The following is a 15,463-nucleotide window of genomic DNA, read 5'->3' as shown; positions in this document are numbered from 1 at the left end:
GAAAAATGCACCAAAAAAAAATAAATTATCCCCACAGTAATTAAAAACCTATTTACTAATTTTTGTAATTCAAAAACCTCAAAAAATCTATGAGTGTGATTGCTCTTAGAATTCGAACCCCAAACAGATTAAACTATAAAAAAAAACTCACGTTATTTTACCCAGAGGCCATGAATATTCTATTTAAACATTAACTCTATTATTTTTATTTTTATTCTTTAAATAAAATTTTCTTTTTAAATTTTTTTTTCTTTTATTCACAGAAAACAATCACACACCTCAAGTTTTACTGCATTTAAAAATGGTGATAGACAGGTAAAACAGTAGCTCTAATCGGACTGCAACCCACCCTACAAGTAAGGATCCTGTCTGTCAGAAGCTGAATCTCTCTCTCTCTTTCTGTATATATGAAACCATTCATATATAGCACATAACTTGTATATATTACATGCATTTTTAAGTTGTAGCACAGGTGCAACCGGGTGCCACTAGACCACAAGGTAATCTTTAAAAAAAAAAAAAAAAAACAATAACATGCCCATGGCGCGTGCACGGCATGCGGATTTTGCCCATTTCTCCATTTTTCTTACCGTGGGTCCCATAAAAAAACTTAACTTGCAAAAGGAAAAATGCACCAAAAAAAAATAAATTATCCCCACAGTAATTAAAAACCTATTTACTAATTTTTGTAATTCAAAAACCTCAAAAAATCTATGAGTGTGATTGCTCTTAGAATTCGAACCCCAAACAGATTAAACTATAAAAAAAAACTCACGTTATTTTACCCAGAGGCCATGAATATTCTATTTAAACATTAACTCTATTATTTTTATTTTTATTTCTTTAAATAAAATTTTCTTTTTAAATTTTTTTTTTCTTTTATTCACAGAAAACAATCACACACCTCAAGTTTTACTGCATTTAAAAATGGTGATAGACAGGTAAAACAGTAGCTCTAATCGGACTGCAACCCACCCTACAAGTAAGGATCCTGTCTGTCAGAAGCTGAATCTCTCTCTCTCTTTCTGTATATATGAAACCATTCATATATAGCACATAACTTGTATATATTACATGCATTTTTAAGTTGTAGCACACACAGAGAAAGCTTGTCAGTACACAGCAATGGCTGCAGTATAGCAGCCTCTCTCTTTCTCTCTCTCTCTCCCTCTCTCTCTCTCTCTCTCTCTTTCTTGTCCTCTGTGGTGACTCCACGCCCTCCGTCCCCAATCCTCTGTGGTGAAGCTGGTATTTTTCTTTCTTCTTTCTGTTTTAATTCCCCTTTGTATGTTTAATGTTCAATAACTAGCTCATTAACCCAGCATTTACTCTTTTGAAAAAATATTTCCATTTTTTTTTTTGTCTTTTCTGGTTTGTAAACATGCCAAGAAATTCAGATTTTGCATTTGCATTTCATGTTTTTGAGTACCTTTTTTTTTTTAGGATGTTCTTGTCCACCAAAAGTTCCTGTCTTTTTCCCCTAAAATGACCATCTCCTACTCCCAAGTTTCCAGCTTTTTTTCTTTTTCTTTTTGGGTTTTGGAGTTTGGACTGTGGGTTTTGTAAATCTTGAATTTTCTTGCCTGGCTAATCACCCCCTTCGGCCAAAAACACGCACAAAATGCTTTTGTATGCTTGTAATGACTGTACATTTGAAGTCCTTTCTTTATGTATTTAAGTCCATTGTCTTTTGCAGTCTAAGTTTGTTGCATGACTCTACTCTTTTTTCTCCCCTGTCAAGATCAAGAAAGGATTTTTGGGCCCCTTTGTGTGCTTTTTGGGTTAGATTCAGTCTGGGTATCAGATATGGTGGTTTAGATTCAGCTTGAGTATCAGATATGGCCAAGAACTCACTCACGTGCCCTTACCTACACTTGTGGAACTTCAACTTTAAGCATACTGTTTACTGCTTTTTTGGGCTTTTTCTTTTATTACACTTTTTGTAAGTTTGTAGATGTTCACATCAGGTTGACTAGCACATGGTTTTGGAAAAGGGTTAAACCAATATCTTTCTNGGTGCAACCGGGTGCCACTAGACCACAAGGTAATCTTTAAAAAAAAAAAAAAAAAACAATAACATGCCCATGGCGCGTGCACGGCATGCGGATTTTGCCCATTTCTCCATTTTTCTTACCGTGGGTCCCATAAAAAAACTTAACTTGCAAAAGGAAAAATGCACCAAAAAAAAATAAATTATCCCCACAGTAATTAAAAACCTATTTACTAATTTTTGTAATTCAAAAACCTCAAAAAATCTATGAGTGTGATTGCTCTTAGAATTCGAACCCCAAACAGATTAAACTATAAAAAAAAACTCACGTTATTTTACCCAGAGGCCATGAATATTCTATTTAAACATTAACTCTATTATTTTTATTTTTATTTCTTTAAATAAAATTTTCTTTTTAAATTTTTTTTTTCTTTTATTCACAGAAAACAATCACACACCTCAAGTTTTACTGCATTTAAAAATGGTGATAGACAGGTAAAACAGTAGCTCTAATCGGACTGCAACCCACCCTACAAGTAAGGATCCTGTCTGTCAGAAGCTGAATCTCTCTCTCTCTTTCTGTATATATGAAACCATTCATATATAGCACATAACTTGTATATATTACATGCATTTTTAAGTTGTAGCACACACAGAGAAAGCTTGTCAGTACACAGCAATGGCTGCAGTATAGCAGCCTCTCTCTTTCTCTCTCTCTCTCCCTCTCTCTCTCTCTCTCTCTCTTTCTTGTCCTCTGTGGTGACTCCACGCCCTCCGTCCCCAATCCTCTGTGGTGAAGCTGGTATTTTTCTTTCTTCTTTCTGTTTTAATTCCCCTTTGTATGTTTAATGTTCAATAACTAGCTCATTAACCCAGCATTTACTCTTTTGAAAAAATATTTCCATTTTTTTTTTTGTCTTTTCTGGTTTGTAAACATGCCAAGAAATTCAGATTTTGCATTTGCATTTCATGTTTTTGAGTACCTTTTTTTTTTTAGGATGTTCTTGTCCACCAAAAGTTCCTGTCTTTTTCCCCTAAAATGACCATCTCCTACTCCCAAGTTTCCAGCTTTTTTTCTTTTTCTTTTTGGGTTTTGGAGTTTGGACTGTGGGTTTTGTAAATCTTGAATTTTCTTGCCTGGCTAATCACCCCCTTCGGCCAAAAACACGCACAAAATGCTTTTGTATGCTTGTAATGACTGTACATTTGAAGTCCTTTCTTTATGTATTTAAGTCCATTGTCTTTTGCAGTCTAAGTTTGTTGCATGACTCTACTCTTTTTTCTCCCCTGTCAAGATCAAGAAAGGATTTTTGGGCCCCTTTGTGTGCTTTTTGGGTTAGATTCAGTCTGGGTATCAGATATGGTGGTTTAGATTCAGCTTGAGTATCAGATATGGCCAAGAACTCACTCACGTGCCCTTACCTACACTTGTGGAACTTCAACTTTAAGCATACTGTTTACTGCTTTTTTGGGCTTTTTCTTTTATTACACTTTTTGTAAGTTTGTAGATGTTCACATCAGGTTGACTAGCACATGGTTTTGGAAAAGGGTTAAACCAATATCTTTCTGAATCTCATCTGGTTTGGCTCCATATCTTTATGCTTTAGTCTTGTGCATTATTAACAGAATGTAAAGATTATGGTGTTTTAGTTTTTTAATGTTTTGTGGATCTTGATTTGGTGGGAGCTGGAGGGTAAGTAAGTGGTTTCACATTCTTGTCTCTATCAGGCTTCATTATTGGATCTTGTCTTCTTTGTTTAATTTTATTGTTTTTTATATATATATAATATAATATTTGGGTTGTAACTTGTAAGAATTTCTCTGTCAAACTTGCCATTGTGATTTGCTTTTTAAATCATAGCTTCTGATCTGTTTGCATGTAGTGAGTTGCAGAACTTTCTGTCAACTTCTTCAAGGCTAATGAAACTTCAGATTGCATTTTCAATGTTTAGAAACTTTTGGTTCTGATATAAATTCATCAAAGAATTGAGTGGTAGCAAACATCTTGGATGATATGATACATACACACACACACACACACAAACACACAAAGTAATATTGCTTTTCTTGGTGCCCCGAAGAGTTATGCTATTACAATGTTGTACTATCAGTTCTGTGGATATGTCTGTTGAGAATCTGTAAATCGTAGTTGCATTTCTATTTAAACAAATCTTAGATTTGCTCGTTATTTGTTCAGGTTTGGGATTGTTCTTAGTTTATTCTGATTTACGGTTGATTGAAATCCGGCCTGCAATGATGAACATGAGCAACCTGAAGTTGGGGGTGGATGTGATAAGTGCACATAACCTTCTACCTAAAGATGGGCAAGGTTCATCCAACGCTTTCGTGGAACTCTACTTTGATGGCCAGAAATTTCGGACTACGATCAAGGAAAAAGATCTGCATCCTGTATGGAACGAGAGTTTCTACTTCAACATATCTGATCCTTCGACCCTCCATGTTCGTGCACTCGAAGCATATGTCTATAACACCATAAGATCAACTCAGTCGAGGTCGTTTCTTGGGAAGGTTACGATTAGTGGAACCTCGTTCGTGCCTTTGCCAGATGCTGTTGTGTTGCACTATCCTCTCGAGAAGCGCAGCGTGTTCTCACACGTGAGGGGGGAGCTTGGACTTAAAGTGTATGTTACCAATGATCCATCCATAAAGTCGTCTACGCCTATTTCTGGAGATAATAACATTGCTCATCAAGTGCTGCATAGCCAATCAGTTCAAAGCCCGGTTTCTGAAGTGGTTAGTCATGTCAAATCTGAAGCGAGGCACACTTTCCATCATCTCCCGAACCCCAATCACCCCCAGCAGCATCACGAGCCCCCTCCCGTTCCAATCCCTCATCGCGATCAGGTGCCTCGTGACCAGGAAACAAAATATGATGCTGGTGAAATGAAGGCTGTTGAGCCACGGCCTCCCAAGCTAGTCCACGTGCACTCAACTTCAATGGCGCAGCCTGTTGATTATGCGCTCAAGGAGACTAGCCCGTTCCTCGGGGGAGGGAGAGTTGTGGGGGGTCGTGTCATTCGTACAGACAGGACAGTTGGGTGTACTTATGATCTCGTCGAGAAGATGTACTTCCTGTTTGTTCGAGTTGTCAAGGCTCGGGAGCTCCCTGCAATGGACGTTACAGGGAGTTTGGATCCTTTCGTCGAGGTGAGAGTTGGGAACTACAAAGGAATCACTAACCACATCGAGAAACAACAGAATCCTCACTGGAATGTGGTGTTTGCCTTCTCGAGGGAAAGAATGCAAGCATCAGTACTCGAAGTCGTAGTGAAAGACAAAGATCTTGTTAAGGACGATTTCGTAGGCATTGTGAGATTTGATCTCAACGAGGTCCCAATGCGTGTTCCACCGGATAGCCCTCTGGCTCCAGAATGGTACCGCCTCGAGGAAAAGAAGGGAGGGAAGATAAAAGGCGAGTTAATGTTAGCTGTCTGGCTAGGCACACAAGCAGACGAGGCGTTTCCTGATGCTTGGCACTCTGATTCAGCTTTATCCATCAGCACAGCTGCATCCACTCTCATACGCTCTAAAGTGTATCACGCCCCTCGGTTGTGGTATGTTCGAGTTAACGTTGTCGAGGCTCAGGACTTATTCCCAACCGAGAAGAACCGCTTCCCTGATGTATTTGTGAAGGCACAGATAGGAAACCAAGTGATGAAAACCAAGCCAGTACAAGCCCGGTCTTTTAACCCCCTATGGAACGAGGATCTCTTGTTTGTTGCTGCTGAACCGTTTGAGGATCACCTCGTGCTGACAGTGGAGGATCGCGTGGGTCCAGGCAAAGACGAGATCCTGGGAAGGGCTATCATACCCTTGAGTGCAGTGGAGAGGCGGGCTGATGATCGTATGATTCCCTCTAGGTGGTTTCACCTCGAAAAGCCAGTAGCTGTGGATGTTGATCAGCTAAAAAAGGACAAATTCTCGAGCAGACTTCACCTCAGACTGTGCCTCGATGGAGGCTACCATGTTCTCGACGAGTCCACTCATTACAGCAGTGATCTTCGCCCCACTGCTAAACAGCTCTGGAAGCCCCCAATTGGCATCCTCGAGCTTGGAATCCTAAATGCAGTCGGTCTTCACCCCATGAAAACCCGGGAAGGGAAGGGCTCATCAGATACATATTGCGTGGCAAAGTATGGTCATAAGTGGGTTAGAACAAGAACAGTTGTGGACAACCTTTTTCCCAAGTACAACGAGCAGTATACCTGGGAGGTGTTTGATCCCGCGACTGTTCTCACTGTTGGAGTGTTCGATAACAGCCAGCTAGGAGACAAAGGCCCCAATGGTAGTAGCAGCAACAAAGACCTCAAGATTGGAAAGGTTAGAATTCGAATTTCCACACTCGAAACAGGTAGGGTTTACACACATTCTTACCCTTTACTAGTCCTCCACCCCACTGGTGTCAAGAAAATGGGAGAATTGCATCTGGCGATTCGTTTTACCTGCACGTCTTTCGTGAACATGCTTTACATATACTCGCGCCCCCTCTTGCCTAAGATGCACTACGTGAGGCCTTTCACGGTTATGCAGCTCGATGTGCTGAGGCACCAGGCTGTGAACATAGTGGCAGCTCGATTGGGGCGTGCTGAGCCTCCTCTGAGGAAGGAGGTAGTGGAATACATGTCTGATGTGGATTCACACCTCTGGAGTATGCGTCGTAGCAAGGCTAATTTCTTCCGGATGATGTCTGTTTTCTCGGGGGTGTTTGCTGTTGGGAAATGGTTTGGAGACATCTGTATGTGGAGGAACCCCATTACGACTGTGCTCGTGCACATACTCTTCCTCATGCTCGTTTCGTTCCCCGAGCTCATCTTGCCCACGGTTTTCCTCTACATGTTCCTGATAGGGGTGTGGAACTACAGGTATCGCCCCCGGTATCCACCCCACATGAACACGAAGATATCCCAAGCTGAAGCAGTGCACCCCGACGAGCTGGACGAGGAGTTTGACACATTCCCCACGAGCCGCAACCCTGAAGTGGTGAGGCTAAGGTACGACCGCCTCAGGAGCGTGGCTGGTCGCATTCAGACTGTCGTGGGCGACGTTGCAACTCAGGGTGAACGGTTTCAGTCTCTGCTGAGCTGGCGTGACCCCCGGGCCACAGCCATCTTTGTCACGTCTTGCTTAGTAGTAGCACTCGTGCTGTATGTTACTCCTTTCCAGATTATTGCAGCCCTGATTGGCATATACGCGATGAGGCACCCGAGGTTTCGTTACAGGCTGCCCTCGGTGCCTATCAACTTCTTCCGTCGCCTGCCCGCCAGGACAGATAGCATGCTGTAATCTGCAGGATGAATGTTTTGTGGTTTTAGTCCTAAGACTGATAGGCTGAATGTTTTGGGGTACATGATTCTGGTTTTAGGTCCTATGTTTATGTTTTGTGTGTTTAATGTAGTCCTGTTTTGGTCTTGGAGGGGATGCCATTAGGAGGCATGTTCAAGATCACAGTAACCCTTTCTGTTAAGCTTTTCTTTTTCTGCTCTCTTGTTGTATAAACCTTCTGTTTATGCCAATGTTTCTCATGCCATTTTGTGTAATCATGGTTGTTGATGTGTCAAGCATCTTACGTTCTAACCAAATAAGCTAATAATTTTAGGGAAAATGATAGTTTTGTTCCTAAATTAGAAGAAAATAACACTTCTCCATCGGTTATATTGTTGTCACTTCTATCTCTTAATTATTTATGAAGTGATTTTTATTTTGTTTGGAGTACTAAATAAGTTTTAGAAGTTACTTTATAACGATATACAATTAATCGACAAAACTGCTTTTCTTTCTCATAATTCAAGAACTAAAAATGTCATTTTTCGTTTGATTTATTGAAAAGTTTGTGGCCACGGTTTGAAGGGACGCTTAGGATGAAACTCGTCTTGTGACTTTTGTTGGATTTGGCAACCTTAGGCTTAAGCCGACAAAGGATTACAAAAAAATAAACCAGCCTAGGTTGCTCGGCTCAAAATAAGAAAGTCAATTGATAGCTCTTAGGAGGAGTTGATTTTGGAACTTTATGATTATTAAATTAATTGTCCAAACTAACTAGCTTGGTTGGCGCGAAGGCCGTAAGGTCGGGAGTTCAAAATCGCCTCTCGTATGAAGAAATTAATATGATTAGCACTTTGCTCCTTAATTAGATCGGCTTAGTGTGAACTGAGATTAACCTAACTATAGTATAGACTTAAAAATGCCTCATATAGTTGCATACTCGAGACATTTCGTGCTCTAACCAAGGGAAAAAAAAAACTAAAGTTTTTCAAACTTGTGAAAAATGTCATTTTTCTATTTTTTTCAACGAGGATTTAGTTTTTTTTTTTTTTTTTGAATACTACTAACTCTATTACAATGCAGTATCTGTTCATAACTACTTTCTCAACCTATTGAAGCACAAGAGTCAGTATTGCCTCCAACGAGGATTTAGTTTAGTTATTCCGTATTACATTAAGAATTGTATATCATATCATTAACATCAAGAAATCCGCTACTACTTAGAGTGTGTTTGGAAAGCAGAAAAATGACTTCTAAAAAATATTTTTTTGGAAAATGAGTCATTTTTCATCAAACGTTTTCTTTTGCTGTGTTTGGTTGCATCTTTAAAAACTGTCTTGATGTGTTTGGCTCATTTTATAAAAAATGTATAAAATTGTATAATTTTACATTTTAATTATTTTATTTAAAATAAAAAAAATTATAATAATATGTAAATAATACAGGAGTAATATTTATTTGAAAAGTTTTTTTTTTTTAAATGAATTCTATCGGACTAGTTTCTGGCAGAAACCAAAGCAGATTTGCTCTGGTTTCCGGCGAAAACCAGCCTGTCGAAAAACCAGAGACTTGGCAATTTTGGCTGAAATCTCACTGGAGCCATTTTCGAAAAATGACTTCCGAAAAAAAATAATTTAGAAGTCGTTTTTCGAAATTTTGACTTGATTTTTCACGGCTAACGAAAATTGTTTTCCCTTGACCGCATTTTCTAAGTGTTCCCAAACACGGAAAACCCATTATGGTTTCCAAACACACCCTTAAATATATTGGTAGGATGAGAAATATTGGTTGGAGAATTTGATTAGTCATGTCAATGAGTGAAATGATTCGCATGATGCCAAAGGAACTGATGTTGATCTTAGCATGTATAAGGGCAAGGTCTTGATAATCGTCAACGTTGCATCAGAATGGTATATATCCAGCTTCATTAACAAATTTGATGATTCTGCTATTGAGTGACCAGGAAATCTATTGTGTCAGTATGCACGGGTAAATTTTGCTTTGTGATCCTAAATTAGCTTAGTTTATCTATAGATCATAGTTTTTTTTTTTTTGGTACTATTGACTCTGTTACATATAATATTTGTTCATATATACTTTCTCAACCTAATAGGGACGGAGAGGATATTTTTCGCCCCGACCCCAATCCCCGATTCCCCGTATATATATATAAGAAATTAAAAATTAAAACCCTAGAAGTTCATTTGTTTTGTTATGTACTTATATTCGGACTTTGGACGTTGAAGGAGTTTGAAACAATTTAAAGTGTGTTTGGACATTTTAAACCTAAGTAGACTTGAAGACAAGCACATGACCTGCACAACAAGTGACAGAAATTACGAAAGCAAGAAAGAAAAATTGTTTTCTTTGTAAACAAAATCTCTGAGTGTAGAAAGAAGGGAGAGTAACAAGGAGCTTGTGAAAATCTTAGGGGGTTTGTTTGAAACTTTTGATATTTGTAGCAATTTTAGAGTTTGGATATTTTAATTTTATTAATCTATGTATGTTGAATTTGGACATTGTTTAAGGATTCAAGACTTAGTTTCTTTTTCATAAAAAATTCCCACCATTCCTCGGCCCCGGACCGCCCCGCCACCCTATCTGGGAGAGTCACTTCATGCCGCTTGACCACAAGGTGTTTGGCTCTATAGATTATAGTTAATTGGCTCAAATCAAGAAGGTACCGCCTTGTGATCCTAAATCAGTGTAATTTGTCTATAGTTGATTGACTCAAACCAAGAAAACCTGGCCTTATGACCCTAAACCAGCCTAGTTAATCCATAGTTGATCAGTCCAAACCAAGAAGTTCAATAGGCAGTTCTCACTAGAAGTCAAACTTGTAATCTTGTGATTACTAAATCCCACCTTGTGACTCTAAACCATCCATAGTTCATCGGCTCAAACCAATAAAGTCTCACCTCGTGACCCTAAACAAGCATAGTGTGCCTATAGTTGATTGGCCCAAACCAAGAAAGCCAATAGTAGGGCCGTTCCAAACATTTTAGAGGTTTCAGGGCGAAATTTTAAAAAAAAAAAAAAGGCCACTATTAGAAAAGACTAAAATTTAAATTTAATAATATTAAAATATTTTTTGAAAGTTAATAATATTAAAATCATCAAGATTAATATTTTTTAACATATCCTTCTCAATACACAAAATCGCCAAACCGTTCAATCTTTCTTGTGGCATTGAAGATCTTAAATAGGTTTTCAATAACTTCAATTTTGAAAAACTTCTCTCCGCTGATGCTACAGTCACAGGTATCGTCAATAATAGTCGATATAAGCAATAGAAACCATTGGGTAGCAATCAACAACTTTGACAAACTCAAGAATCTCAATTGTCGGCATTAATGTGTCTGGCAAAGTCATATGTAACACTTTTAATTCAGAGAAAAGACAATTAGAATCAACATCAGACATATCGTAGCAAAATTATTGCAACATTCTCTTAGTTTATTATTATCCAATGACTTTAATATTTTTGAATTATATAAAAATCCAAAAACATTTTCAAATATCTTTAGTTGCTCAAATCTATTATTCAATGAAGTAATTGTCATATCCACTACAGTTAAAAAATAATTGACTCTAAAATCCTTGGTGATTGAATTTCCTCTTCATTATCATTTTCATCAAATTGTTTTTTCCTAATAATACGTTGCATAATTGGAAATGTAGAATCTATGTTCATATCATTTGCAATGGTTTTGGCAATATTCATACTAGAAGCAAATCCTTCATTTCTATATTTCTCAAAAAAAAAATTATCACACCTTCTAATTGGTTTATGCATTTATGGTAGTTTCAATGCACATAGATGTTGATTGCAACTTTTTACTTACCATATGAATAGCAAATAAAATATCATACCAAATAACAATTTCAAGTAAAAATTCAAAATTCTCAAATGCACTCAGCAAGCTATCCACTTCACTTTTTGATTTGGCATGAATAGCAAATAACCAAAAAAAAATAAAAAAATAAGGGGGAACAAAAGCACCTGGCACTTATGAATCAATCAATCTGAATCAGTCAATCAAAAATTTTTAGTTCGCTTAAAGTGCCTAACAATAAGCATGTGCCTTCAATCCCTGCATATAAATATATAATAAAGTTAATAAATTTACAATTTCATTTTACATACAAATCCTAATAAATAGAATTAAAACAAAAATAAAATTCCTAGACAAATTGTGTAAAACATAGAAATCCTAACAAATAGAATTAAGCAATCAAACTAACAAACTATTTGATGAATGATGAAGATAGTACCTTCTGCTACTGATGAACTATCGTCTGCCGAGTGCCGAAATGGAGAATTGAGAGAAGAAAAATGGTTGTTGTTTTGTCTGCCAGCCACAACAACCTCCCTTTCTTTTATGCAGATTTTTTTTTTTTTTTTTGCAACTTTTTTTATGCAGAATTAGTGCTTTTTTTTTTTTTAATTCAAACACTATCTTCCATTACCTAATAGGGAACTCAAAGGTACAAGTTGGTGGCTCAAAGAGCCAATACCTAGAGTCTCTATACAAAAACGTGGATTTGGCCAACTCATGGGCCTGAGTATTCCTAATCCTAGCTACAAATTTTACGGACACATGATTGAGCGAAGCCATGATCACCTTGCATTCCTTTGTGATTACACCAGCATAGGAGCGGTCATCGATATGGCTATTTAGGCTATTACACGCATTCATGCAATCTGAAAAAATTGTAACCGAACCCCAGCCTTGGCCTTTAACCAATGATAGTGCCTCTTTGATTGCCCAAAGCTCAGCCAAGTAGGGATTCATGCAGCAAATTCTCGTACCCGCACGGACCCCTACATATTGATTTGCGCTATTCTGAACAATAGCACCATAGCCAGCCAAACCTTGCACTTCAAACAAGGTTGCATCAATGAAGCATCGTAGACCAGAACCAAGGTGACACTGTTCATTCCTTACGGTTGGTATTAATGCGTTTTTTCTAGCATGAGCCTCTTGCCATGATCCTATCCAACCTTCAGCTTGGTGCCATGTCTTATTAGCATCGAACGGTTTGTTTGTTCCATACCAGATCGTTTCTTGCGCACCAGATAGACCAAATGGTCACTGCCACTTTCCGCATGGTGTCGATATCTGCGTTTTCCATATTTGCCTCAAGAAAGCTCGTAAAATCCTATTCCTACTAATAACTTTACTTTTCACAAGGTGAGCCCAACCTTAATATATAAGAAGTACTAAGTAATAAATATGACCTATGGGCCCCCTATAGAGATGGGCCCTAGGTAGGTGCCCAGGCTACCCCTTTGGCTAATAGGCCACTCTTGTTGAAAGTCAAACTTGTAACTTTGTGGATTAGTTAGTTTTTTATAGCAGCTATTTGCTTCAAAATGCTAAAATTCAAAAAGCAGTTTTTTCAATCAGTTTTTTTTAGAAACATATTTTACATGTAATCAGTTATCAACTAACAACTAATTATCAAACATCTTTCTACAATCAGTTAATGCTATCAACTAGTCAAATCCACGAATCCAATCAGCTAACAACTATTTACCAACCACCCATAATGTATTTGGGATGAATTCTCTTACAGTGTAGAAATGGTTGTTAGGCAAAACATATTTTTGTTGGAGTATAATGTAATTGTAGCCTATTTTACATTTTGTGAGTCTAAAGGTTGCATTCATCAACCACCATGGCCGGCTTTCACTCCAACTCCCATTTGAATGGACATTGTACAGATCTTGAGTTCCCTGTGGTAGTTTGAAGTGAAGCTTTCTCCTTTTCTCAAGATGAAACAATGAAACCTTCACACTCATCTTGGCAAGTAATTAATAATTATTATTAATATATTATTTTAACCATATTATTAATATTGAAGTGGATACCTACCGTAGGTACCCGTTTGGTGAGTGGTAAATGTTAAAATTTTCAACTCCGGTATGGTGGAGGTAATTACCTCCTGTTCAAATTCGTGTGTTGTTATCCCTAATATTTAGAGGTGTAAACGAATCAAGTTACTTATGCGTGATTCAATGAATGTACAAATGCAATTTGATTAGTATCGAACTCGAATAGTTTGAGTAACAAACTGAGCCAAATTCGAGCATTTTAATACTTGGCTCAAATAACTTTTGTGTGTGTGTGTGTGTATGTGTGTGAGAATACAAACCCAAAGGTAGGTTGCTATAAAATTTGATAAAAAATAGATATCTAATTATTGACTTAATTACCCTAATTTGTCTAATTACCAAAATCATATTTGATAAAAAAAAATAGATATAAAAATCATACAAAATTTAAATGCTAATTTTTTTTAATTTCTAAATGTAATTATATTGAATAAAAAAAAATCGCGCATCGTACGGATATAACACTAGTATATATTAAGAAAATGGTTATGCTAGTGTAATATTGAATTTTGTTACAATATTTAATTGTAAAATATTTATTATTATTATTATTATTATTGTACAAAAGTTATATAAAAAACAATGTATTGAACTTATTCGAGGCATGGTTGAGCTCAAAAACTTAAAGCATGAAACGAGTTTTGACTATTCAAATTCATCTCATTTACGCCCTTATTCATATTCTTATTTTTAAAAAATTGAAACAATTTATTGCATAACCGCTCTACTCAAATACACACTAACAGAATAATTAGATAATGTATTGGACCCGACCAGTGCATTCTTGGTCTAACATGTCAAAATAGTAAAGACAGTCAAACAGTAACCGTTAGGAGCAAAGAGAGCAGGTAGAACGATTACAAAGAACCCACACACTTATTAAGAGCATTGTTTCATGAAAGAGTAGAAGTTATGGAGGGCTAACGCACTTAAGGAGGAGAGCACCTCAATTACTAAGGAGCCAGGAAACTTATTGAAAGGAGTTGTTGTAGTTATTAGGAGATCTTTGTGTTTTGTAACTGTTAGCTATTGTACATTATAAAACTTGAGTCCATGTGACAATAGGGGGACACACTCTAAAACTTGTACTCAGACTCTAGAGCAATACAATTCTATTAACTTACAAATATACACGGTAACATTATTATCGTAAACCACAATAAAGGTAAATTAAACTTTTAAAACAAAAATAAAATAAGCTATTATCAATAAGCTACTCAAAGTAGCTTTTTCATTTTCAACTTAATTGATAAACTCATGTGATTTCAACGACTAACTCAACAACAGCTGAGCCGGAGGATAGCAAGGGCCTAAAGAACCAGCTTCGCCTGTGGACCTCTAGGCAAGTGTCCATGCAATTCAACAAGCAACAACGAGGCTGACCCACCTAGTGGCAGGATTGCAAAATCGGGTTCCCTCGCTGCCACCCCAAGATAAGATTGAGGTGACGTCACCACGACGGGAGAGAACCCGACGACGACGAGGAATGCGTGCAGGGTGCAGTCGACCTTGCTCCCAAGGAAGAAGGGCTGAGGGCCAGGGCCAATGTACGTCAGTAAGGGATAAAGGTGCTTAAAATGGAGTGTTAGGTGGACAACCTGCCGGTTCCAAACCCGTCTTGGAGTGGTTGGGCAAGAGGGTGCTAGTCCGGGAGAGATTAGGGCCAAACCTAAGGGCTGTGGCCTAGCCTCGGTTGCCAAGGCAAGAAGGGCGAGGGCCTGAGCCGTCCACTTCTAGCACAAAAAAGAGGGAGTACGACCATATTGCAGAGGAAGGAAACAAAGAGCTAGAGGAGACCCGCACAATGTAAAAAAACAAGTCATCATTCGCTAAGAAGTAGATCATAGCAGGATTTTTATAATTGTTGATCATGGTCCATCCAGATTAATCTTGTTATTTAGAAATAGAATACACTACTTTATTAACTCATGGTTGGGCCTTGTCTTCAACTAGGTTTTAAGTCTTAACAAATTAAAGCTAATGTCTTGCCTCGACCATTCTCATCAAAGAAAAAAAAGTTATCATGCTCTAAGGGTGTGGGAGGTCAGGCCTCACCCACCTGATAGATGTAATGGTCCCTTGGGTGCAAGAGCATTTAAAGTGTTAACTAGAGGCTCACTATTACATAAATTATTATTATACAAAAAAAAAAAATTATTATTACACTCTAGCCACTCCTCTACGCTCATAGCCTGGGAAGGGGGGCTGATGAAGGGATTTCAATAAGTTCAAAACTTTTATTACTCCCTAGTTGACTTCGTTGCACTCGCAACTCAAGAGTAGAGGATTGA

At 37.7% G+C, this 15,463-nt stretch overlaps 2 protein-coding genes across 5 annotated transcripts; one reads left to right on the top strand and one right to left on the bottom strand.

The window, feature by feature from the left end:
- Window positions 1-1,047: 1,047 nt before the first annotated feature.
- LOC116000852 (FT-interacting protein 3) lies at window positions 1,048-7,548 on the top strand. Of its 4 annotated transcripts, none has more exons than XM_031240703.1 (2): window positions 1,048-1,248; window positions 4,188-7,548. In XM_031240703.1, the coding sequence occupies exon 2, from the start codon at window positions 4,244-4,246 to the stop codon at window positions 7,292-7,294; it is 3,051 nt and encodes a 1,016-aa protein (XP_031096563.1). In that variant the 5' UTR covers window positions 1,048-1,248; window positions 4,188-4,243; the 3' UTR covers window positions 7,295-7,548. The 4 variants fall into 4 exon arrangements, with proteins under 4 accessions (XP_031096563.1, XP_031096562.1, XP_031096560.1 ...); XM_031240702.1 differs by lacking the exon at window positions 1,048-1,248 and adding an exon at window positions 2,484-2,526; XM_031240700.1 differs by lacking the exon at window positions 1,048-1,248 and adding an exon at window positions 2,592-2,792.
- A 4,191-nt stretch (window positions 7,549-11,739) lies between these two features.
- On the bottom strand, window positions 11,740-12,409 carry LOC116001060. Its single transcript, XM_031240964.1, has 2 exons — window positions 12,332-12,409; window positions 11,740-12,207 (listed from the first exon to the last, which is right to left on the bottom strand). The coding sequence occupies exons 1-2, from the start codon at window positions 12,407-12,409 to the stop codon at window positions 11,740-11,742; spliced, it is 546 nt and encodes a 181-aa protein (XP_031096824.1).
- Between the last annotated feature and the right edge of the window lie 3,054 nt (window positions 12,410-15,463).

Source organism: Ipomoea triloba, chromosome 13, assembly GCF_003576645.1.
Source record: "Ipomoea triloba cultivar NCNSP0323 chromosome 13, ASM357664v1".
NCBI classification, from domain to species: domain Eukaryota; kingdom Viridiplantae; phylum Streptophyta; class Magnoliopsida; order Solanales; family Convolvulaceae; genus Ipomoea; species Ipomoea triloba.
This window is presented reverse-complemented; position numbering and strand designations above follow the sequence as displayed.